Source organism: Pollachius pollachius (genome assembly GCF_949987615.1).
Source record: "Pollachius pollachius genome assembly, chromosome: 18".
Classification (NCBI taxonomy): domain Eukaryota; kingdom Metazoa; phylum Chordata; class Actinopteri; order Gadiformes; family Gadidae; genus Pollachius; species Pollachius pollachius.
The window spans coordinates 13,919,451-13,945,973 of record NC_136951.1 but is presented as its reverse complement, the minus strand read 5'-3'; the positions used below and the strand labels follow the sequence as shown (position 1 = coordinate 13,945,973).

Genomic DNA, 26,523 nt, shown 5'->3' with positions numbered 1-26,523 from the left:
CTGCTAGGAGCCCCACAATGGGGCCCCTGGGACCCATCCAGGTGCAGTGCCCTGCCCTGGCTATGAGCAAGGCAGCAGTGTCCACCTGCAGGGTTCGGGTTTGGGAGGAAGCAAGCTTGAACACGGAGATCACAGACTGCAGGGCAGAACCCAGGTAATATCCAGTACGTATATTATACTGTACCAAGGTACTACCCAGTACCCATATATTATACCGTCCCCAGGTATTATCCAGTACCCATATGTTATACTGTACCCAGACATTATCCAGATCCCAGATATTATACTCTACCGACATGATGATATTATATGTCACAGATTATACATCACCATTATCCAGCACACCGATATTCTAACAGAGTGCCCAGACATTATCCAGTCCCCACAACTCCTGACGGTGAGAGGAGGACTTTGTGCGTTATTATTTCAAGCAGCTGCGTGACCGGGGATGTAATGGATGTGATTAACATAGCGCTGCGTCCGCGATCACAATTACACAGATACGTTGTGAACCCCAACAGCTGTCTGTCCCCAAACCACTCATATCGCGGGGTCCATCCCTGCTCCCCTGAACACCACTCTCAGCTCTTAGAGGGCGGGGGGTAGAGGGGAAGAGAGGTCTTTACTGGTTTGGAGTGTGTGGTGGCAGCCAGCAGAACATGTGGATTTGAATCTCTCTCTCTCTCTCTCTCTCCCTCTCTCTCTCTCTCCCTTTCTCTCGCTCTCTCTCTCTCTCTCTCTCTCTCTCTCTCTCTCTCTCTCTCTCAGCTGTGAGGGACAGGATGCTGTCAAAGACACCCGGCAGACGAACAAAGAAAACAGACGAGGAAGAAGAGGTTTGGAATTAGATTATTAAAGGAGAAGAGAGAGAGAGAGATCAATAAAGTCCGACTCAGCCCATTCACTCCCTGTTCCCCTGTTAGGCGGACTCCTGTCACCTGTGTGGTTGTTTCATCCTTCTGCTCACCTTCCTCTATATGTATGAAGACATGACCTTTATTCCTGTCAGCGTGTTCCCCAACAGGGTGCTGGTTTGTGTGCGTCTATCTCCTGGTGTCTGTGTGTGTCTTTCTCCTGGTGTCTGTGTGTGTCTGTCTCCTGGTGTCTGTGTGTGTGCGTCCACTTCCTGGTGTGTGTTCAACGTTTCCTTCCCAAATATCTCTGCATTTTAAACTCCCGCTAAAGTTGTTTGTTTCTCTGAGGAGAGGGGGAAAAAGAGAGAGAGAGGGGGAGAAAGAGAGAGAGAGAAGGGGAGGGGAGAGAGAGAGAGAGAAGGGGAGGAGAGAGAGAGAGAGAGAGAAGGGGAGGGGAGAGAGAGAGAGAGAAGGGGAGGAGAGAGAGAGAGAAGGGGAGGAGAGAGAGTGAGAGAAGGGGAGGAGAGAGAGAGAGAGAGAGAAGGGGAGGAGAAAGAGAGCTAGAAAGAAGGGGAGGATAGAGAGAGAGAGAAAGAGAGAGAGACTGCTTCAACTGTCAAATTGCAATTCATTATTTTCTATCTAATGTGTTCAATCACTGTCCTCCACTCCCTCTGTAAGAACCTCAAGAAATAAAGAGGAGAGAGCTGGGAGGAGTGGGAGGAGGGGGGGAGAGGGGGGAGGGGGGAGGGAGGAGCAGGGAGAAGAAGCGAGGAGCGGGGAGGAGGAGGGAGGAGCAGGGAGAAGAAGCGAGGAGTGGGGGAGGAGGAGTGGGGAGGAGGAGGGAGGTGGAGCGGCGTCTGAGCGGCGTGTTAATGTGACAGGCCTGTGGACGGCCACGGCGTGAGGAGCAGGCGTGGCACGCGGCGGGACAGACGCGCCTCCAGGAGCCTGATCTCCGCTCATCCTCGCTCCCCGCCGTCGCTGACAGCTCCGTCAGCTGGCCTACTTCTGCCTCCTCCTCTTCCTCCTCTTCGCCCGTCTCTCTCTCTTCCTCACATTCTTCTCGTTATTCTTCCTTTATCTGCTTCTGTCCACTTCTTGTGTCTCCAGCTCCCCCTCTCTCTCCCTTTTTCCCCTCCCCCTTATTCTCTGTCTCTCACTCGCCTTTTCTTTAGTCCTTAGTTTAGCGCTCTCTCTCTCTCTCTCTCTCTCTCTCATTTTCTCCCTCTCCCCCACTCTCTCTCTCCCCCCACCCCCTCTCTCTCTCTCCCTCGTTATATCACATCAGCGTGGCTCCACCGAGGCATGTTAAGCTACATGAATAAACGCTACTTGTCAACGCTAATGTTTCTTGTATTCAACAATGCATTGGATGTAAACACAACATTTTAAACATATGGATGCTACGAGCGCCTGTGTGGCCACTCAGACCCTCACTTAGAGAACCCCCCCGCTAGTTGGGGAGTTGGTCAATCCATCACACACTTTAGATTTCTCTGTCTTGCTCTCTCTCTGTCTCTCCTCTTTACATACCCCCTGCTCCTCTCTTGCTCCTCTTTACCTCCCCACTGCTCCTCTCTCCCTCCTCTTGTTCCTGTGTAATCCCTGCCCCTCTTATCACAGTGTTAAACTGTCTCTCCCCTCCTGTCTGTCACCTCCTCATACTCCTCTCCTTCTCCTGAGCTCCCCTGTCTCTCTCTTCTCCTCCTCTACTCTCTTCTGTCCCTCCACTCCTCTCCCCTCCTACTACTCTCACCTCTTCTTTTACTCTATCTTCTGTCTCTCCTGCTCCCTCCCCTCCTCCTCATTCTCTCTCCTCTACCCCTTTCTGCCTCCTCTCTTTAGTCTCTCCTCCCCTCCTCCTTCTCCTCTCCCCTTTTCAGTCTCCCCTCCTCCTCCTACGCCTCCTCCTCTACTATCTCCAGTCTCTCCTCCTCATCCTCCTCCTCCTCTACTCTCTCCAGTGTCTCCTCCTCCTCCTTCTCCTCCTCCTCCTCTACTCTCTCCAGTCTCTCCTCCCCCCCTCTCCCTCCTCCTCCTCCCCCTCTTCCTCCTGAATAAATTATCCTGAGTGTTAAACTGAGCTTCGCTGCCGGCTCGTCGTCACACCACATCCTATTAGCCACGTTAAATCATTAATGTGACATCAGCCCACACACACACACACACACACACACACACACACACACACACACACACACACACACACACACACACACACACGCTGCAGCCCCCCGTCACAGAGATGAGCCCCCACTCCCAGATACAGATGTGTGCTCACAGCCATGGCACACACACATATACACACTCACACACACATACATACATACATACATTGCACACACATACCCACACATGCATACATCGCACATGCATGCATTCACACACACACAGCGCATTGTAATTATCAAAAGACACAGTGGGGTGGGTTGGCTGTTCGCTGGCTCTTAATGGAGCCGCAGCCAGAGTGGGAGCATATGGAAGTATTCAGATGTAAATATTTCCCTGCCGCAAACGTTTTCCTCATCGACAGTTTGGCTGCAGCGATACGATAGCTGGCAGTATGATAACTGATTAAGAGCTGGGATTACACTCCTCCAACTTCCCTCTTTCACCAACGCTGAGGAGCTTCTGTCTGTGTGTGTCTGTGTGTGTGCATCTGTGTGTGTGTTTTTATGTGTACCTCAATGGTTTTCTGTGTGTGTGTGTTTTTATGTGTACCTCTATGGTTTTCTGTGTGTGTGTATATATTTTTGTATGCAAGTGCCTGAGTATGTTATGTGTGTATAAGGTTATTGCTAAATGGTTTTGAGTGTCTTTAAGTGTATATGGTTATTGTGTGTGTGTCTTGGTGTCAGTGTGTGTCCGTGTGTGCGGGTGTATGTGTTCTTAAAGTCGGTCACGCGCCAGCTTTCTCCCCCAGCTTTCTCCAGCGTTCTGCTGACAATAAGACGCCAAAAAGAAAATCAAAAAAAGAAAATCAAAAATCCCAATTTGCATCTCGGCTCCCAACTCTCCACACTTGAGCCTCCTCTGCTTCCTGCTCCTCTAAATGTCCCCTCCAGGCACCCGTTAAAGATGCAGGCGGGCCCGGGGACCAACATGGTCCTCCACTCTCCGCCGCCGTCGCCGCCGTCTGCCCACGACGGCGCTTTCAGACGCTCGCCCGCTGCACGCTAATTAGCAAGGCGTGTAGGATCACCCCCCTCCTGCCTGCGTGGGGAGGCAGGAGGGAGGCAGGGGGGAGGAAGGGGGAGACAGGGGGTGGGGTGTTGAACATATGGCCACAGATGGGCGGGCGGCAGCGCGTAATGGCGCTCGCAGAGTGCGCTTTCGTGTTTTTAACCCTTCGACGCGGAGAATGTAACATCGCGGGCATCTGGAACTGAGAATCAATTAGGGGCTCTGCCTTTCAACTGGGGGGGGGGGGGGGGGGGGGAGGGAGAGAGATGTTTTATATCTCTGATCAAACTCTGAGATACACAGACCGCACGGTGCTTGAGCAGGTGTGTGGTGGTTTTCCCCCCCGAGTAACACACAAACAGAAACACACACATAACACACGCACACACACACAAAAATGTACACAGATAAACACACACACGCCAGCATGCACCGTAGACACACACATTTAAAAACACACACTCAGAAACTTGTTGCGGTTCTCTCATAGCCCACACACACGAAATATACATACAGACTCACACACACAAGGCATCAGACTCTTTTTCTCTTGGCTAAAATAAATAACTGAAAAGTCTCAAAATTCAACTGGACTGATAAATAGTTGGGTTCATTTAAAATACACACACACACACACACACACACACACACACACACACACATTTAACAATCACACACACTACATGTTTAGTTATTACCATATCTTTTTATGTTCCAAAACACACACTGCCTTTTGAATTATTACCATATCTTTACATGTACATACACCAACGCACACACACACACTGCCTGTTGAGTTATTTACATATCCATACATGTACACACACACATACAAACACACACACACACACACACACACACACACACACACACACACACTGCGGGTCCTCTCTGTGCGTTTATGTTGGTGTATGTGTTCATAATGGTGTCTGTGTTCGTGTTGGTGTGTGTGTGGGTGTGTGCGTTTGTGTTGGTGTGTGCGTTCATGTTGTTGTCTGCGTTTTTGTTGGTGTGTGTGTTTGTGTCGGAGTGTGCGTGGTAAAGGAGTGAGTCGGAGGCGGCGGGCTTTAAGGGAACACATTGCTGTCTTTATTAGAGCCGTGTCTGGCGGTAATACTGAAAAAGTGAACTTGGAACAGACGGGCAGCGATGGCTGCCCCATCGCCGCCTTTTTTTGTGTTTTTCTTCGATATTTCTTTGATATTTTTCGTATTTTTTTTCAGAGTTTGGACTCCTGCTTTTCTGTGGTATGGATAACATCAATAAAAGAGACAAAGGAGGAGAGAGAGAGAGAGAAAAAAGAAATATACAACTTATATTACACTGTGTTATGAACAAAATATAAATCTATAGCTCTATGTTATATTTACATAATTATCTTTCTCGAGTTTTCAAGTTGAGATGGCGAAATAAGTATTTTTTTACTTTTTCATGATTACTTTGTTGTGAGCTCCACATGACTTTGATTGTCTTAAATATTATTTTTTTGTCATAATCATCATGTTCATTGTCTTGAAAAAGGGACAGACCTTGCCAGCAGGGATGATTAAAAGTCTTATTCCCCACCTCCCCATATATCTTCACAATGGACTAATCCCTTTAGTAAACCTTTCTCCAGCATAGAGGGTCAAACCATTAATGCGATAACAAAGGGGTGGCTGAAGCGATAGTATGATTGTAAACAAGGAGATCACCGTGTCTCAGCATCGTGTGGAGAACTCAAACAAAGATCAAGATAGATAGATAGATAGATTAGAAAATGTCAGATGCAAGAGTGATATAGATATGTAGCACAACAGAAAGATGTAGAGCAATAGATAGATAGATGATAGAGCGATATAAAGAAAGGAGAGAGAGAGAGAGAGTGATAAATAGACCGGGGGTCTGGGATGGAGGACAGCAGAACATCAGGGACACAACTTCTGGTTTTCCTTCGTGTCAGTGGTGGAAACACAGTTTATATACAAAGGTGTCAGTATCTGACGACCTGTCTGGTGTCAGGACAGCATCCAGAAATAATATCTCCTCTCTAGCACTCTGTGAGGCTTCACAACTATTTGATTAAAGTGTTATCTCGAACGCGGCTGTGAGTGTGCACCTGCGTGTTCGTGTGTTTGTGTTCGGGCACGTGTAAGTGCACATTACTGTAAAGTGAGGTTAGGTTCTGCGTGGGCTTGTGTTTGTGCATGGGTGTGTGTGTGTGTGTGTGTGTGCGTGTGCACATGCGTGTGCGTGTCCACAGATGTTCCACCCTTTCCATCGCAGGCGACCAGCTAACTTCGGAATTTGTTCAGATTGACAAAAAAATATGTTTTTTTCTTCAATCAAAAAAATAAAAATAAACAAGATGTGAGGGAACTTCACATTATACATTATATCAACATTAAAAATAAAATAATAGCAATAATAATAATAATACAAAAATCATGTTCTTCGTTCCTCTTTGCGGACGACCAGAGGACATTAATAAAGGGTTAAGTCTGGGACGGGGGCGGGCCCAGCTCCCAACCTCCTAACTCCACCCACACGAGCCCTAGGATTAATATAAAAGAAACGCATCCAAAACGAGGGAACAGAGTTTAAAACAAGATGGACGATGTTTGAGTCTAAATACCTACCCGCTAAATAGAATAATGTTTCTGTAAGCGTTATAACGTCACATGGTCGTAAAATAACCTGACGAAGAGGAAAGAAAATAAATTATACTGTACATAACTTACTAAACTCAGGAAATGTTGACCATTCTTATACTTATTGTTAATAATATTAGTCTAGAGGCAGTTTTGAATAAAATAAAAACAACAAGAAAAAAACAACAATTTTCCATTAAACCTCGTAAGTGACTCATCGAACCGCCCATATATGGCAGTGGAGCTACTTCCTCTAGCAACGAGCTAGCGTAACTGGTGGACATTAAACGGTTGTCATGACAGCAAATGAAAAAAATGATGCTTTTAGCAAAACTCTGAATTTGTCGTGATACAGTTACGGATTCAAAGCTAAATTAGAATGGGAAAAAAACAGAAGCAAAACATTTTTTAGTTTTCGTAAATCCTGCGATAAACGCAGACTTTGAAGTTTTTTTACGTGAAAAAAGGATGAGGATGAGTCGTGACGTCACTTACGAGGTTGTTACAAACGGAAACACTGATTGGCTGACGTCGCCTAAGCTCCGCCCACAGAAGACAGCAGAACGATGTTTGATTGGAAGCAGCAGAAATCACGTAAGGAACTGAACAAAAGCGCACGTTTGTGTGTGTGTGTGTGTGTGTGTGTGTGTGATCACATGAATGTATGTGGACACTAATGTGTGTGTGTGTATGATTGTGTGTGTATGATCAAGTGAGCGCATGTGGACACTAATGTGTGTGTCTGTGTGTGTGTGCATGACGAAAAGAGGGCCCTTTGAGGGCCCAGCGAGGAGAAACTCAAGTTTGGTTTCAGGGGACGCGTGCGTAGAGGGTGGTGAACAGGAAACAGGAAACGCGCGGGGACACAAAATGGCGGCCGGGGATCTCCACTGGAAAGTGTTTCAGCGGAGAGCAGAGGACCGCCGGGTGTCAGCGGGGGATTGTCTGTCTGTCAGCAGGAAACAACGCTCCCCCCGTACTTGCTGAAAGTGGAACAGTCCTCGCTGATGAACAACAGTCCAGACCTTCCTGGACCGTACCAACGGAAAGGGGAGCGGGGGTGTGAAAGGGGGGGGGGGGGGGGGGGTGCGTCGCTAAAACAAAGGGATAAACTGCAAGGGGGATGAGCTGTTCATTTTTTTTGAAAATAGTTTGTCTTTCAAGTGCTTAACAGCCAATAAATCAGTTTTTTTCATCAGTTATTATTCAAACTTTAAGCACAAAAAAACAACAAGTCACATTCACAAGCCACTGATGGCACCTCGTACCTGAGTGAGAATATTATAGAACCAAGAACAAAAAAAAAGCATCTTTTAAATCTTAAAAGTGTCTCTGGATTATAAACAGGTCCACCTAAATCGTCGTGCCGCGTCTCGTCCGAAGACACGCGTTCATCTCCGGGGGTCCGAGCGAGGTTCTTCTGAGGGTCTGGGAGGATTCTGGTCGTCACCATAGCGACTCCAACGCTCACCGCCAGACTCCTGGACGTACGTTTCTATGGTTATGCCGCGGCTCTCGGAGCAGGCTTCGTTGACTCCGCCTCCCGTAACAGTCAGTGTGAGTGACAGGTCCTGTGCTTTCATTTGATTGGTCGGATGCTGGTATCAAGAAGCCAATAGGGGGAGGGGAGAGGGGAAGGGGGTCGGCTCTGCTTAAAGAGTCCCGATTGGCTCGGAGAATACGTGTGTGTGTGGGGGGGGGGGGGGGTTGAAGGTAGTAAGACTGCAACTCGAAACTCAGGGCGGCCGAAAGAGAAGACGAGCTCCTTCCTGATTGGAGGGGGGCCGCCCGAGAGCTCCGCCTCCTCCCTGCCGCCACCACCGCCGGCCTCTCATTGGTTGATGTGGTTCTCGCTGTCGCTGGCGTAGTCGGCGTCCTCGTCTTCGTAGTCGAAGTCGTCGTAGGCGTCGCCGTTGCTGTCGTCCAGCCGTAGCTCCTCCTCCTTGATGCGGGGCTCCTCCCCCTTGGGCCCCCCGTGGAGGTAGGGCCCGCCGTGGTGCAGCGCGGTGGCGTTGGGCTCCGGGCTGCTGGACATGCTGCTGTGCTCCGAGGGCATCTGGGGGGACGGCAGGCCGGCCAGGGACAGGGCCCCCGGGTAGACCACGCCCGCCTGGGAGAAGGGCAGCTGGCTCTGCTGGCTGCAGTGGGGGAGAGAGGGGGGCAGAGAGGGGGGAGGGAGAGGGGAGGAAGGGGGGAGAGGGGTTAGTTTCATCTCAAACGATGTCAGACATCAAGTCAATGTTTAAATGGGGGACCAGGGGAAGGATACGGGACAGGAGGAGGAGCAGCAATAGGAGCAGGAGGAGGAAGATGAGGAGAGGTGGAGGAGGAGGAGAAGGAGGAGGATCAGGGGGAGGAGGAGGAGAGGTGGAGGAGGAGGAGGAGGAGGAGGAGGGGGAGCAGGGGGAGGAGGAGGAGAGGTGGAGGAGGAGGAGGAGCAGGGGGAGGAGGAGGAGAGGTGGAGGAGCAGGAGGAGGAGGAGTAGGAGCAGGAGGAGGAGGAGCAGGAGAAGGAGGAGGAGCAGGAGAAGGAGGAAGAGGAGGAGAGGGGGAGGGACAGGAGGAGCGGGATGAGGGGAGGAGCAGCAGGTGGAGGAGGGGAGCAGGGGTAGTAGGAGGAGCCGAAGGATGAGGGAGGGGGAGTAGGAGAAGGAGGGGGAGTAGCGGCAGAATAAGGAGCGAGAGGTTGGACGAGGGGGAGGGGGAAGGCAGGGAGCAGAGCAGGCGCAGGGGGTCAGAACTCGGACGAGGAGGAGGAGACGGAGCCCTACTCATTCCACTGACCCGACGCTGAAGTACTGCTTCATCTCCTGCCGCCGGCTCCGCATGATGGCCTTGTACTCCCCGATGCGCAGCTTCTTGCCGTCCACCAGGCAGGTCCTCTTGGGCCGCGGCTTGTACTTGTAGTCTGGGTATTTCTCCAGGTGCTGCTTGCTGAGCCTCGCCTGCTCCTCGTAGTAAGGCTGCTTCTCCAGGTTGGTCATAGCCTTCCACCGGGAGCCTGGAGGAGGAGGAGGAGGAGGAGGAGGAGGTGGAGAGAGGAGGAGGAGGAGGAGGAGGAGAGAGGAGGAGAGAGGAGGAGGAGGAGGAGGAGGAGAGAGGAGGAGAGAGGAGGAGGAGGAGGAGAGAGGAGGAGGAGCAGGAGCAGGAGAGGAGGAGGAGGAGAGAGGAGGAGGAGAGAGGAGGAGGAGGAGGAGGAGGAGAGAGGAGGAGGAGAGTTGTTATAAGTGGTGTTATTTACATTCTCTTTATCGTTGTTTATCTTTGAAGTGTGACGGACGGTGTACTTTGGCACTTTCATCGAATGACACGCACTCATGCACGCACGCACGCACCCACATACACACTCACAAACACCTAACAACAGTTGATTGAGGGTCAACCATTTAATCAAAGGAAAATGAGCGAGATAAATGAATAAATATATAAATAAATGATAGAGAGAGAGAACAAGAGAGAGAACAAGAACGAGAGAGAGAGGAGAGAGATTTAGAGAGATAGAGAGAGAGCGAGAGAGCGAGAGAGGTTAACGAGAAGAGCAGTGAGGACAGCAGGTACTCATCTAACTAACGAGGGATCTACTTAACCTACCTTCACCTCCATCCCTCTCTCTCTGTCACCCTGTCTCCCTCCCTCTGATCTCACACTCACAGTCTTTACTGTGCTGTCCCTCTCTTCCCCTCTACTCTTTCTCTCTCTCCTTATCTAGTCTGTCTCTCTTGCTATCTAGTCTGTCTCTCTCGCTCTCTTGTCTGTCTCTCTCTCCCTCCCTCGTCTATCTCTCTCCCCCCTCGTCTCTCTCCCTCCTTTGTCTCTCTCTTCCCCCCTCGTCTCTCTCTCTCCCTCCCTCGTCTGTCTCTCTCTCCCTCCCTCGTCTGTCTCTCTCCCTCTCCCTGCTCTGTCTCTCTCTCTCCCTCCCTCGTCTGTCTCTCTCCCTCCCTCGTCTCTCTCCCTCCCTTGTCTCTCTCTCCTTCCCTCATCTCTCTCTCTCTCCCCCTTCGTCCCTCTCTTTCTCTCCCTCTGTTCCGCTGACTCTGGATCAGATCATCAGTGTATGTGTGTGTGAGCCGGGTCTCGTATCTGGTCTGCATTTACGCTACGGCTACTGTATGCGTAATCGCTTCAAGCTGTGTGTGTGTGTGTGTGTGTGTGTGTGTGTGTCTGTGTGTGAGGGTGTGTGTGTGTGTCTCTCGCTCGCTTGCCCTCTCTCTCCCTCCATTCACAATGTTTCTGTAAACCACTTGAACGAGAGAGAGAGAGAGACACTGTGAGGCAATCTAAGGAAGCGAGAAAGAGTGTGAGAGAGACACAGGCAGAGAGAGAAAGGGAGAGAGACACTGAGATACACCATATCAAGAAGAGTGAGAGAAAGAGAGAGAGTGAGACACTGAGATATACAATCTAAGGAAGAGAGAGAGGGGGAGAGAGAGATGGATATGGAGGGTGGGGGAGGCTTATTAAAACCAGATTTCCCCGTGTTATAAAACACTTAGGAGCTCTTTAAAATGTCAGAGCCAATCCCGGCAGCACGGGGGATGTGTGTGTGTGTGTGGGGGGGGGAGGGAAGTGTTTAATGCATAATGAATGATGTCATCACTGTCAACGCCGCTGCTCCCACAGCTGGTCGCTAACACACACACTAACACACACCACTAACACATGTATGTTTGTATATTTTCGACTGTGAGTGTATGTGTGTGTGTATTACCGTGTGTGTGTGTGTGTACGGCCCTGTTTGTGTGTGTAGTGTGTGCGACCCTGTGTGTGTGTCTTTGCGACCCTGTATGTCTGTGTGTGTGTACGGCCCTGTGTGTATGTGTGTGTCTATGTACGACCCTGTGTGTTTGTGTGTGCATGTGTGTGCGACCCTCCGTGTGTGTGTGTGTGTGTGTGTGTGTGTACGGCCCTGTTTGTGTGTGTGTGTTCGACCCTGTGTGTGTGTACGGCCCTGTTTGTGTGTGTGTGTGTGTGTGTGTGTGTGTGACCCTGTGTGTGTGTGCGACCCTTGTGTGTGTGTGTGTGTGTGTGTGTGTGTGAGGCTCACCCAGGATCTTGCTGATGTTGGAGTTGTGCATGTCGGGGAAGGCCTGCAGGATCTTCCTCCTCTCGTCTTTGGCCCACACCATGAAGGCGTTCATTGGCCGCTTGATGTGGGGCTCGCTGGAGCCCCGCCCCCTGGCCTCCCGGAACATCCTGGAGTCAGACACACTGGGGGAGCCTGGGGGAGGAGGGGGGGAGGAGGGGGGGGAGGAGGGGGAGGAGGGGGAGGAGGGGGGAGGAAGGGGAGGAGGGGGAGAGGAGGACAAACGATTTATAAGATAAGCAAATGTGTGTGTGTTTTTGCGTCTGCATGTGTGTGTGTGCGTGCATGTGCATGTGCATGTCTGTGTGCATGAGGCTTTGTGAGTGCATGTGTGTAGATATACAGGTATGTGTATGTGTGTGTGTGCATGTGCATGCGTGTTCATATAAGTGTGTGTGTGTATGTAGCTGTGTGTATGTAGGTTTGTGTATGTGTGTGGGTGGGTGGGTATGAGTGTGTCTATGTGGATGTATGCGTGTGTTACCATCAGAGTCTCCACTCATGGTGAAGTCCAGCATGGCGTTGAACTTCTCCTCCGCTTGCTGCTTCAGCTGCTGACTCAAGCTCTCTAGTGCCGCCTTCTCCTGTAACACACGCGCACACACACACACACACACACACACACGCAGACACACACACACACACACACACACGCACAAAGTTAGGGACCACTGGTAAATGTCAGAAAAAAACAGCAGTAAAAGTAACTTAGAACCAAGGTTTGCACGATTCACCGCTAATAGCATTGAGCGTGTAATAAAATTGATAATACTATTTAGGTTGGTTTGGTATGGTTGATTATATTTAGCGTGGTTTGGTACAGTTAATAATATTTAGGATGGTTTGGTATGGTTAATACTATTTGCCGTGGTTTTGTATGGGTAATAATATTAAGCTTGGTTGGGTATGGTTAATAATATTTAGCGTGGTTTTGTATGGTTAATAATTTTTGTTATTGTTAATAATATTTAACTTGGTTTGGTTTGCTCTGGTTTTAGAAGTTGGCTTGCAGAATTATTAGGAATTATGCATAAAAATTATGTAGGAGCAGGTGAACATACTAAGTAGTATGTGCGTGTGTGTCTGCGTCTGTGTGCGAGCGTGTGTTTATGTATGTGTGTGCGTGCGTATTCAGGTGAGATGAGACACCACTGCCAGTTATTGCCTGTTGGAAACCCCTCCTGGCAACCACCTGCATCTCTCCCCCTCCCCCTCTCTCTCCCTCTCCCCCTCTCTCTCCCCCATCCACCTCTCTCTCCCCCTCCCCCTCTCTCTCCCCCGTCCACCTCTCTCTCCCCATCCAGCTCTCTCTCCCCCGCTCCCCCTAACCCCCTCTCTCCCCTTCTCCCCAACTTCCCCTCATTCCCTCACTCCCTCTCTCCCCCTCTCCCCCTCTCTCTCTCTCCCCAAGGGGGCGGCACATTAGAGAGAGAGGGAGAGAGGGAGAGAGAGAGTGTGGGTGGGCGGACGAGTGCCGGGGCTATACCCCTCGGCCCCCTGGGTATTTATTACAGCCAATAAAAGGCTGATTTACTGAACATTTACATACTTAATGTTAGCCGCGACGCTAATGCTCAGCACGGGTGCTGAGCTACTCACACACACACACACACACACACACAAAAATAACGATATTTACACACATATTCACCCACACATTTAGAATAAAACGCACACAGAGAACAAAACCCCGGCACACTCACATACCTACACATGCACACAGCCACACACACACACACGCAGACACACACACACACACACACACACACACACACGCACAATTTCCTTCGCAGCTTTTCCCAGTTTAATTATACGATTAGGAGCTTTTCCCCAGAAACACACACTCTCTCTGTCTCTCGGTCTCACTCTCTCTCTCTCTCTCTCCACTCCCCAGTGACTCGTAAGGTCGCCCGCCCGGCTGCGCGGCGACAGGGCAAACTGTGTAATGGAAGCTGTTTGAACACACTGCAGCCTGATGGAGTTTAACCGTTGGAGTGGCTTCACCTGGACTACGTCCTGATGGACTAGTGATGAGAGAGAGAGAGAGAGAGAGAGAGAGAGAGAGAGAGAGAGAGAGAGAGAGAGAGAGAGAGAGAGAGAGACAGAGAGACAGTGAGAGAGAGAGAGGTGTAAAGCGTTTTATCAGGACGTTGTTACTGAGTGTATTGCATTTTAATGTGATTTAGAGTGAAGGGAGAGAGGCGAGGTGCCACCATGTGAAATCACTTAACTCGTTACACAGAATAAAAGTCGCAAATGATATCGCAGTTTTATCTTTACATAAATGTTCACTGAGGGACGGAGCGAGAGGAGCAGAGAAACAGAGAAATGTTGTGAAAAATAAACAAACAAATTGAAGGGAGCAACAACTTGTTTAGCGTCTTTCTGTTCTGCAATGACAGGACCAGAAATAAAAGAGCTCCTTCAAATTAAAAGCTCCCACTATCCCAGTTGATTGACATTTGCCGGAAACAACTAACAGCGATAGCTGTGAACATGATCTGAAAATAACCGCGATAAATCATATCGAAATATGAATGTGAGAAATAACATTGATATAATAATAGAGCAAGAAATGTTGGTATTATTAATGTATTCATCATATTTGCAGGATATTAGAAACATAATTTTGTCGAATTGTTCTAGCTTAATATAATGATAATAGTAATAATGTTCAAGTAATACAAAATAAAATAAATTATACAAAAAATATAATAAGACGAAGATGCTGAAAGAGAGAGAGAGAGAGAGAGAGAGAGAGAGAAAGACAGAGTGGAAGAAAAGCGACAGACATTGGAAGATAAATAAGACAAATTGAGTGTGTGTGTGTGTGTGCGCCCTGGATGACTCCTAGTGTGTTTAACAAATAACCGCAAATTTAGCCTCGCTTCCACGCACCCTCGGCCGTCACCGCACATTAGCGTCACGCACACACACTCACTCACACACACACACACGCCTGTAGCGCAGCCCCCAGAAGCCCCCCCCGTTCCTGCAGGTTGTTATCTGCGTGCGTTTAGCCGTGACACATTTACACACCAGCCAGCAAAGAGGGGCCGGTGTGGTCCCCCTCCCACACAGGCCTGGGGCCCCTGGGAGGGGCCCTAGAGCGGGCCCCATAGCAGGGGCCGCAGAATCACAGGAGGCTGCTCTCGCTCTCACTCCTGAGGACCTGGGTCGATGGTGGGGGGGGGGAGCTCAGTCCTGTTTCAACTCAGTCCTGTTTTAACTCAGTCCTGTTTTAACTCAGTCCTGTTTTAACTCAGTCCTGTTTTAACTCAGTCCTGTTTTAACTCAGTCCTGTTTTAACTCTGATCTGTTTTAACTCAGTCCTGTTTTAACTCAGTCCTGTATTAACTCAGTCCTGTTTTAACTCTGATCTGTTTCAACTCAGTCCTGTTTTAACTCAGTCCTGTTTTAACTCAGTCCTGTTTTAACTCAGTCCTGTTTTAACTCAGTCCTGTTTTAACTCAGTCCTGTTTCAACTCAGTCCTGTTTTAACTCAGTCCTGTTTTAACTCTGATCTGTTTTAACTCAGTCCTGTTTTAACTCAGTCCTGTATTAACTCAGTCCTGTTTTAACTCAGTCCTGTTTTAACTCAGTCCTGTATTAACTCAGTCCTGTTTCAACTCAGTCCTGTTTTAACTCAGTCCTGTTTCAACTCAGTCCTGTTTTAACTCAGTCCTGTTTTAACTCAGTCCTGTATTAACTCAGTCCTGTTTAAACTCAGTCCTGTTTTAACTCAGTCCTGTTTTAACTCAGTCCTGTTTTAACTCTGATCTGTTTTAACTCAGTCCTGTTTTAACTCAGTCCTGTTTCAACTCAGTCCTGTATTAACTCAGTCCTGTTTTAACTCAGTCCTGTTTCAACTCAGTCCTGTTTCAACTCAGTCCTGTTTTAACTCAGTCCTGTTTTAACTCTGATCTGTTTTAACTCAGTCCTGTTTCAACTCAGTCCTGTATTAACTCAGTCCTGTTTCAACTCAGTCCTGTTTTAACTCAGTCCTGTTTCAACTCAGTCCTGTTTCAACTCAGTCCTGTTTCAACTCAGTCCTGTATTAACTCAGTCCTGTTTCAACTCAGTCCTGTTTTAACTCAGTCCTGTTTCAACTCTAATCTGTTTTTACTCTGATCTGTTTTAACTCAGTCCTGTTTAAACTCAGTCCTGTTTTATCTCAGTCCTGTTTCAACTCTTATCTGTTTTAAATCAGATGGGTGGATTCTGAGACTCAATCCTGTTTAAACTCTCATTTCATTTTTTGAAAAAAAAACAAACAGTTTATATATTTTAAGTTTGACTGTTTAATTAATAGGTTCATGTTTTTAGTCAATATTCTCTTTCTGGCTTTCTTTCTAAAAAAATATATATTTATATCTGTCTTGTTTTGGTGATTTTACTGTTAATTAAATTAAATAACTTTGTTTCTTATTTTTTTGCCAAGAATATAAACGTCGGCATCGTTATATGAGATGTTTTCCAAGCTGTTTGGGTTATTTTAAATATGTTATGACAGAGGATGTCTTTTGTAATTCCTCTTTTATTTTGTTGTTTTAACCTTGCATATGAGTTTATTTTCAAATAATTATAACATTGTTTTTAAAATCGGCATATTCATTTTGAGATGAAGACGGTATTTTGAGGTGTTGCATTTATGACCAAAACAAAGGAAAATGTCACCAGCAAACGTTTTTTATCAATATGTATTTTCTGTTAAAGAATATATTTTTTGTGCGTTTGTGAAAGATTGTAACAAGAATAAAAAAGTAATATCTACAATAACTGAAGTTCTCAGTTATTTGTTATGTTTTCTTTTAACTGTTTAATAGCTGGGGGCCATCAGAGAAAATGCATATTTAACATCCTCAATAATTCACACGTTGCTTTGAAACATTTATGTTTAAAACCATCAAGTGGTGATTGGCTGATTATTTGTTATATCGATTATATTTAATGTGTGTGTGTGTGTGTGAGAGTTCAATGTGCATGATCATTATATGTGCATTTGTGTTATCATTCCAGGTGTGTGTGTGTGTTTGTTCTCTTGTGTGTGTGTGCTTGTATGTTTGTGTGTGTGTTCTTCTGTGTGTGTGTATGTGTGACTGTATGTATCTGTCTTTTAGTGTGTGTGTGTTCTCCTCTGTGTGTGTGTGTCTGTGTTTGTTCTCCTGTGTATACGTGTGTGTGTGTTCTCCTGTGTGTGTGTCTGTGTGTGTGTCTGTGTGTGTTCTCCTGTGTGTATGTGTGTGTGTGTTCTCCTGTGTGTGTGTCTGCGTGTGTCTGTGTGTGTTCTCCTGTGTGTCTGTGTGTGTGTGTTCTCCTGTGTGTGTGTCTGTGTGTGTCTTTGTGTGTTCTCCTGTGTGTGTGTCTGTGTGTGTGTTCTCCTATGTATACGTGTGTGTGTGTGTTCTCCTGTGTGTGTGTCTGTGTGTGTTCTCCTGTGTGTGTTCTCCTGTGTGTACGTGTGTGTGTGTTCTCCTGTGTGTGTGTCTGTGTGTGTTCTCCTGTGTGTGTGTCTGTGTGTGTTCTCCTGTGTGTACGTGTGTGTGTGTTCTCCTGTGTACGTGTGTGTGTTCTCCTGTGTGTACGTGTGTGTGTGTTCTCCCGTGTACGTGTGTGTGTGTTCTCCTGTGTGTGTGTCTGTGTGTGTGTCTGTGTGTGTTCTCCTGTGTGTACGTGTGTGTGTTCTCCTGTGTGTGTGTCTGCGTGTGTCTGTGTGTGTTCTCCTGTGTGTCTGTGTGTGTGTGTTCTCCTGTGTGTGTGTCTGTGTGTGTCTTTGTGTGTTCTCCTGTGTGTGTGTCTGTGTGTGTGTTCTCCTATGTATACGTGTGTGTGTGTGTTCTCCTGTGTGTGTGTCTGTATGTGTTCTCCTGTGTGTGTTCTCCTGCGTGTACGTGTGTGTGTGTTCTCCTGTGTGTGTGTCTGTGTGTGTTCTCCTGTGTGTGTGTCTGTGTGTGTTCTCCTGTGTGTACGTGTGTGTGTTCTCCTGTGTACGTGTGTGTGTTCTCCTGTGTGTACGTGTGTGTGTGTTCTCCCGTATACGTGTGTGTGTGTTCTCCTGTGTGTACCTTGTCGGCGCGGCCGTTGTTCAGACCCAGGTTGTTGACGGCCGCCACCTTGGCGTCCAGAACCTGCTGCTCCCTCTTCAGGTGCTCTTTCATCTGCCGCGCCTCGGCGAAGGCCTTGGACACGGCCTCGTGGTCGTTGAGGTAGGCCCCCTGGGAGAGGGAGGACAGCAGGTCTGGGGGGAGGGAGAAGTTTAGGTTACATGTTAATGCATGTGTTTTCTTTCACCTTTAGATTTGCTGTTGGTTTTCACATTAGTGTCCATCGGATTGATTCTAATGTTCGAAGGTGCGAGTGATCCGTGTCCGAAGCAAACGGCTGAAAAAGGAACAGAATAGCAGAGGTAGGCATGATTTTCTTGATTTCTACCTTAAATTGTGTCTGATAGTGTTCATGCGTGCATGTGTGTGTGCCTCTGTGTGTGTGAGTCTGTGTCGGGCTGGTGCAGGCGAGTGTGTGTCAGACAGAGAGCACAGATGCAGTGACCCGACAAGACCTCCCTTGAGCCAGGAGGTGCAGACATTACCATAACCCTGAGGCCCTCCCTCCCCTCCCCTCCTCTCAGCTCTCCCCCCCTCCCACCTCCCCCTTCTGCTTCTCCTCCCCTGTGTGTGTTTGTGTATGTATCTCCTAACACACACACACACCCACACACACACACACACTTATGTCCAGGGGTTCTCCAGAGCCCAGGTGACTTCTATTATGGCTAACATTATGGCTAATTTTCCGCTCCGCTAACATCTGCTCCCTACACACACTGTAGAGTTCACATCTCCTCACTACCTCCTACTGCTCCTGCTCTCCTCCTCTCTGCTCCGCCTCCTCAACCTCCTCTCTCTTTCACCTCCTCTCTCCTCCACCTCCTCACCTCCTCTCTCCTCCTCCTCCTCCTCTCTCCTCCTAACATCCTTATTATCTCTGAAGCTTAGCATTAACAAGGCATCAGGAGCGTCCTGCGCGTACGTGTTCGTTTTCGTGTGCGTGTGTGTATGTGTGTGTATGTAAGTGTGTGTTAGCCTATCGCTACAGTCTATCGTGGGGTTAGCACTTAACAAAGTCGTGGCTTATGGAGCCGTTATCTGCACTAATCCGTGGAGCTAAAGCGCTGCAGACTGTGTGTTGGTAATGACAGAGACATGGACGCTGTCACAAGTCATCACCGCCAACACGGACGGAGGTGGAGGGGAGAGGAGGGGGGTGAGGGGTGGGAGGAGAGAGGAGGCGAGGGAAGGAGAGAGGGTAGGAGAGAAGAGGGAAGGAAAGGGGAGATGTGAGAGGGGAGGAGAGGAGGAGAGGGGAGGAGAGAGGAGACATGAGAGGAGAGGAGAGAAGAGGAGAGGAGAGATGGAAACAGAGGAGGAGAGATGGGGAGGGGAAGGGAGAGAAGAGGGGAGACAGAGGTAAGCGAGCAGGAAGAGACGAAGGGAGGAAGAGAGGAGGAAAGGAGAGGCTGGGTGAGGGAATTATGGCGGGAGAAGAGGAAGGGAGAAAGGAGAGGAGAGGAGTGTTTGTTGAATAAAAACACTGTCTCCTCCAGTACTGTGAGATCTTTTCTAAGGGCTGTTATCTTCAGCCCCGTGGACACAGTAAAGACCTTCTCTACTCTCAGCTCCACTATCACGGAGACTGATCTATCTGCTGATGCTCTTAATAGAGGGAGAGATGGAGGGATGCATAATGATGGATGGATGGATGTGGGAAACAACAGCACACGCACACGCACACACACACACACACACACACACTCACACACACATACACACACACACTCACACACACATACACACACACACCTACACACACACAAATGCACGCACACACACAGATCCTGCACCACAGCTTTAAAACAAGTGACATTTTTTTAGGGTGGGCAGATGGACAGGTCACACACACTCAAACACACACACACATAGATCCCCCCCCCCCCACACACACACACACAACGAAACACACACAGATCACACACACAGATCACGCACACCTTCCTCCACTATAATCCATTTGTCAGAACAAAAAACATCTGTGGCGGCAGTCTCTAATCTGAGTTTTAATCTGAGATTAAGACTGAAAAACACCAGCCAAGTAAAACAACATGGCCGTGTTTGTGTGTATGTGTGTGTGTGTGTGTGTGAATGGTATCAGTGTGTTTGTGCACGTTTTTGCCAGGCTTTGTGTGGTTCTGTGTACATTTATTTTTGTGTTTGTTTTAGGGTGTTTGTGTGTCTGTATGCGTTTGTGTTTATATGTGTGTGGGAAGGGTGTGTGTCTGTGTATGTTGGTGTGGGAATGGTGTGTGTGTGTTTGTGTGCGTGTCCGTACGCAAGTGTATATTAGTTGGTGTTTGTGTAGTTGTGCAATATTGTGCTATTAATTCCTCTTGTTTGTGCTGGGCTGTTTAAGAGCCTTGTCTAAGCTCTTTACTGACGAGCTCTGTCTGTCATACGCATCTCCTCTCTCTCTCCACTGTTCCACTAACTCCCTCACCCAGGGTGGATAACATGTTAATCCTGTTCTCTCTCTTCTCTCTCTCTCTGTCTCTCTGTCTCTCTCCCTCGCCACTGTCTCTTTCAGTCATTAATAAACATGTAACAAAGCGGCCTATCCGCGGGGGGAAAGAGAGACTCAAAAACACGCTAATTATAGCCCGTAACACACGTGTAATAGTTGAACTATCAGCTCCGTGTGGAGAATCGATTAGCCAACCACAAAATGGCGGTTCATCTTCTGCTCGCTCTCAACATATGGATGGAGGTGATTAGAGGGCTGAGCTGGCAGTGGCAACAATTGCGTGGAAATTTTTGTTTTTAGCAATTTGGTGTTTCATTGTTCGAGGCGGAGCTATTTCCGTCGGCGCCTCCGTCACCCACCACGTCGTGGCGGAGCGATTAGCATATCAAACGGTTGTAGAAGCCGTCAATACACCTACAGTGTTGAGGCCGGTCCAACGTCTCAGAATGCACCAGAACCGTCTGACGTTCTAGAACATCAGGAGATGTTGTTGAGTATCCTACAATGTGGAAGAACTCATTCCATTCCTCCTGGATGTCCAGAAAAAGTTTGTTTGTGTATGTGCTGCGGGTCCTTCCCTCCCTATTCATAACAACGTGTGTGCGATCGTGTCAGTCCCAGAGTGCTAGTCTAGTGTGACTCAATCCCTAACAACGTGTGTGTGGTGAACCCATCACCCTGTCACTACCAGAGTCTCTTTAGTGTGAGTCTATCCATAACAACATGTGTGTGATCATGTCAGTCCCAGAGTGTGTATTTAGTGTGAATCTATCCGTAGCACTGTGTGTGTGGTGAACCCATCACCCTGTCACTACCGGAGTGTCTTTCGGGGTGAATCCATCACAGTGTGTGTGTGGTGTACCCTAGCGCCCACCCCCCCCCCCCCCCCCCCCCCCCCCCACACACTTACCGATGGAGCTGAGGCGGCCGGGCGGAGCCCCCGCTGGTGGAGGAGGCGGAGCTATGCTTCATGGACCCTGGGGATGCCAGCCTGGACGCCACCTGTGGGGAAGTTGGGGGGGGTGTGGGTGACTTGCTCTTGGGTGCCCTAGGCCTGGCCGACAGGTTCAGAGGCTGTGCACCCTCACTCTCCTGCAAAAACCAAAACAGCAGAGTTTGGCCGGCGGTGACCACCGTAGCACTGATTGGATGAGAGGAGGGACGGGGGCGGAGCCACGACACAACAAGCCTTTGGACCGATCGGACGGGCTCCCATGCACCACTCACATCCTGGGCGAGCCCTGGGGGGGGGGGGGGGTGTCATGCAGATGAAACGCACCGGCCTGGAGCTCCATGGCCAATCACGAGCCAGGACCGAGCGTTCCCAGAGTTCAGCTGGTGCTGCCCGGGTGACGATCGGCGGCCATTGTCATGCAGACAAAGAGGGGAGCGACGACAGCGCGGACACAACAGCCTTCCCGCCTCGGAGCGCAGGCGGAGGCCTCATGCACGCGGACACCAGCGGAGGACACAGGACACATGCACAGGGACCCCCCCGCTCCCCGCGAACACAAAGGCTCCAGGGACGCCGCCTGGGCCCCTGACGTCCCACAATGCACCTTGAAGGTCTCTCTCACTTTATTTTTATCCCTCGTACTGACGCACGGACACACAATGTCTCACACGACGTTACAGTCCCTCTCGCTCGCCGTATCCTCTCTCCCGTCCATACAGAGAAAACCGAGCAACGTTCAGATGTGTTCCTGACAGTCCTCACCTCCCAACCAACACAAGACCCCCACCGAGATGTCTCCTGCCCCGCCAGTGGCTGACTGCAAGACAACTGCTGGGACACACGCCACGCCACGCCACGCCACGCCACGCCACGCCACGCTACGCTGGCACTCTCCCTCGTGTCCCCTGCGGTGCATGTGTTCAACACAGCCAACCTCCTGATCCTCCTCATCCCACTGACAAGAGGACAGCATCTACATCATGTATGTGTGTGTGTCTATGTGCGTGTGTGCATGTGTGCATGCACATATCTCCCGCCACACACGCAGTGCTCGACCCATCGCCATGTGGACCACCCCACGACGCCGGGGTCTGCGATCGGGTTAATCGTCATGGCAACACGGCCCCCCACCGACAGCCTAATCCAATCGGTGCGTCGCGGCTGGAGGTCACGTGACAGGAAGTGGCGGGGAATTGGATTCGCGGCGGGGCCAGACGCGGGCGGAGCCACTCAGCGTAATTAAAACGCCCCAATTAACAGGCCGACACAGCGTGGGGGGCGGGGCCTTGCGGGGGGGCGTGGCCTCGTTGGGGGGGGGGGCGGGGGCAGACCAGACCAGGACGCAGTGGGGAAAAAACACAGCCCACTTGAATGACCACCTGGAGCACCTCAGAACCTCCTCAGGGGGCTGGCAGGGAGTTGAGCTAGCAACCCGTCCTCCTGCCTGCAGCTCTATATCAGAATATCTACGTACTGAACCTAGATCCTCCATCATCCCTCTGGCTCACATGGTGTAGTGTTGATGGTATGCTGTCTTTAATGTATATCGTGTTATTTGTATCGGTGTAGTACTGTAGCTGTATAACAAATATGACAGGTATTTTAGAATAACACATAGCATTCAGATTGAGTGTGTTCAAAACCAAATTAACAAGAATAGAAGGACACAGAATGGAATAGGAAAGGTCTGGATGGAAAGCAATAGACGATGGCAGAACGGAATGAAATAGAAAACGAATAAGAATATGAGTAAGTGTGATAGAATAGAATGAAATAGAATTGAAGGGAACATAAGAGATTACAGTAGACTATCTCTATAACCCGGTATTATGGTGTCTAATTGCTGATTAGCCACTAGAATCCCCAGTACAGTGGAACAGACACTCACTAGCTAGGGCTAGTGAGAGCTAGCGTGTGTGTGTGTGTGTGTGTGTGTGTGTGTGTGTGTGTGTGTGTGTGCGTGTACGCATGTGTGTGTGTGTAGCTTATCATTAAGGCCGGCTGATTCCCGTTCCTTGAGTCGATCTAAGCCGTGTGAGCCCCTCACAACTCAATTAAACCCCTGGATGAAGTCTGTGTGTGTGTGTGTGTGTGTGTGTGTGTGTGTGTGTGTGTGTGTGTGTGTGTGTGTGTGTGTGTGTGTGTGTGTGTGTGGGGCCTAACCGGATTGTTGTTCATTAGGGGGGTCCCTCTCAGGGACCCCAAAGAGGTCTTTAGAGAGACAATGAAGCAGAGAGAGAGAGAGAGAGAAAGAGTTGAGAAAAAAAGAGTGGGAGGAGAGAGATGTGAGGTGGGAGAGAGAGAGGGGTAGAGCAAAAGAGAGAGAGACAGAGACAGAGCAAGGGGTAGTGAGAGAGAAAGAGAGGGTAAGGGGTAGAGAGAGATAGAGAGGGAGAGAGAGAGAGAGAGAGAGAGAGAGAGAGAGAGAGAGAGAGAGAGAGAGAGAGAGAGAGAGAGAGAGAGAGAGAGAGAGGAGGCCTATGTGACACCTGCATGATGGCTGTTCTCTGGCTGAATGCTCTGATGATATTATTATATTAATTTGATATTATTATTATTATATTATTACTACCAGTACATAATGGCAGGTGGAGGGGCCGGGGGCTGGAGCCAAATCCATCTGTGGGACTTGAGCCAAGCGCCTCCTGCCAGAGAGGATTTGCTTTAGCAAGAACCAGAGCCTTGGACCAAACGTGAGTGTGTGTGTGTGTCTTTTTGGATGTGTGTGTGTGTGTGGGGGGGGGGGGCGGGGGGTGTTTGAGTCTGTGTGTGTGTGTGTGAGTGTGTGTGTGTGTGTGTGTGTGTGTGTGTGTGTGTGTCTTTTTGGATGTGTACGTGTGTGTGGGGGGTTGTTCAAGTCTGTGTTTGTGTGCTTGTGTGTGTGCATTTTTATCAGAGTGGTTCAGAGTGTGTGTTTATGTGTGTGTGTGCCTGGCTTTGTGTGTGTGTGTGTGTGTGTGTGTGGATCTGGAACCTTATTCGACAAGCTTGAAATCCCATTGTGAGGAGGAGCATATATTAATAACCCGCTCTGGTTTAGAGAAATCATTTACGTACGTATGTATATATATATAATGATTTCCTGTTCATGAGTTCCTGTAGTTTACTGCGGTAAGCTGCAGTTAGCTGTAGTAAGCTGCAGTTAGCTGTAGTAAGCTGTCGTTCCCTGCAATTAGCTGTAGATAGCTGTAGTTAGCTGTAGTTCACTGTAGTTAGCTGTAGTGAGCTGTAGTTAGCTGTAGTTCACTGTAGTGAGCTGTAGTGAGCTGTAGTGAGCTGTAGTGAGCTGTAGTTAGTTGTAGTGAGCTGTAGTGAGCTGTAGTTAGCTGTAGTTCACTGTAGTGAACTGTAGTTAGTTGTAGTTCACTGTAGTTCACTGTAGTGAGCTGTAGTTAGCTGTAGTTCACTGTAGTTAGCTTTAGTGAGCTGTAGTTAGTTGTAGTTCACTGTAGTGAGCTGTAGTGAGCTGTAGTTAGCTGTAGTTCACTGCAGTGAGCTGTAGTGAGCTGTAGTTAGCTGTAGTGAGCTGTAGTGAGCTGTAGTGAGATGTAGTTGTGCTGTAGTGAGTTGTAGATATGCTGTAGTGAGATGCAGCGAGCTGTAGTTAGCTGTAGTTAGCTGTAGTGAGCTGTAGTGAGCTGTAGTGAGATGTAGTTAGCTGTAGTTCACTGTAGTTCACTGTAGTTAGCTGTAGTGAGCTGTAGTTAGCTGTAGTTCACTGTAGTCAGCTGTAGTGAGCTGTAGTGAGCTTTAGTTAGCTGTAGTGAGCTGTAGTGAGCTGTAGTGAGATGTAGTTGTGCTGTAGTGAGTTGTAGATGTGCTGTATGAGTTGTAGATGTGCTGTAGTGAGATGCAGCGAGCTGTAGTTAGCTGTAGTTAGCTGTAGCACTGTACTGTGGTTAGCAGTAGAAGTTAGCCGTGGTGGTGGTTCATGACAACATGTGGGGCTTAATGTGCCTCAGAGTAGACAGAGCAAATGTGTTCGTCAGCTTGTCAAAGTCAGACCCGCAGCATAGCATTGAAGCTGTGATTTGTGAGTGTGTGTCAGTGTGTGTGTATGAGTGAGTTCATGTTCACACAGAGTCACACGTTTTAAGTGTCCACTCACTCACACACTCAGACACATTATTTGTGTGTCACTTTTAATCTCTACCTGCGTGTGTGGGTCTGTGTGTGGGTGTTTGTGTACGTCTGTGTGTTTGTGTGTTGTGTGTGTGTCTGTGTGTGTGTGTGTGTGTGTGCGTGCTTGTGTGTGTGTGTTTGGCTGACCGGGGGGTAAAGCTCTTAAGCCCGGTGTGCCTCAGTCTAAACAGCTGTGTGTCGCGTGGACAGTCGCTCTCAACTACCTAGAGACCTGAGAGAGAGAGGGGCCCTGCTGCAATATGCATGTCGCACGCCCCCGGTCGAGACGGGGCGAGAGAGAGAGAGAGAGAGAGAGCGAGAGAGAGAGAGAGGCACAATGTGTGTGTGTTGTGATAGACTGTGTGAGCGAGAGAGTGCACCGGCCGGGTCAGCAACTTCGAACCAGGAGTCGAGGAAGACTGAGGAGAACTTAAGGGAGAGAGGAAGGAACGAAAGGGAAGGAGGAGAGAAAAAGGAAAGGACGGAATGAAAGAGTTAATGGAGAAAAGGATGAAATGAAGAAAAAAAGAAGTGGAGAACGGCGAGCGTTAAAGAAGGGAGGAGGGAATGAAAGAAGGATGGAAGATCGCCAGAACTAAAGCCAGCGCCCTGCTGCCCAGCCCAGAGACCCCCCAGACCCTGCGCCACATTAGACGAGGAATCCCACGCTCTGACGGCCAGTCTGGCCAGGGCGGGCCAGTCGGGTGGCCAGCAGCAACCCACCAAGTCATCTCCCCCCCGGCGGGCAGGGGGTCGCAGGGCCCTGACACAACAACCCCATATATATGGTAATGGGGCGGTGCTCTGTGGGACAGCATGGCCGGGGGTTTGGGTGGGGGGGGTGTTAGAACGACAGCATCATCATGGGTCAAACCCCTCACCTGTCCCTATTGTACCAGAGCGTACGTGGGTGTGTTCGCCTGTGTGTATGTGCGAGTGTGTTTGAGTGTGTGAGTGTGTGTTTGTGTGTGTGACAAGTTGATCAAACAATGAAAAAGGAGTAATGACGGGAGAGAGAAAAACATAAAGGAAATAATAGGAAATGGAGAGGAGGAGGGGAGAGAGGAGAGGAGAGGAGAGGAGAGGAGAGGAGAGGAGAGGAGAGGAGAGGAGAGGGGAA

The 26,523-nt window shown here is 49.1% G+C and overlaps 1 protein-coding gene across 1 annotated transcript in view; it reads right to left on the bottom strand.

Moving 5' to 3' along the window:
- Positions 1 to 8,437: 8,437 nt before the first annotated feature.
- Positions 8,438 to 26,523, bottom strand: part of sox5 (SRY-box transcription factor 5) — a 72,995-nt gene continuing 54,909 nt past the window's right edge. The window contains 7 exon segments of the mRNA XM_079755930.1: positions 8,438 to 8,808; positions 9,454 to 9,670; positions 11,714 to 11,887; positions 12,237 to 12,336; positions 17,818 to 17,990; positions 21,237 to 21,261; positions 21,263 to 21,418. Of these exon segments, the coding sequence (XP_079612056.1) occupies positions 8,502 to 8,808; positions 9,454 to 9,670; positions 11,714 to 11,887; positions 12,237 to 12,336; positions 17,818 to 17,990; positions 21,237 to 21,261; positions 21,263 to 21,418 (1,152 nt within the window). The 3' untranslated portion in view covers positions 8,438 to 8,501.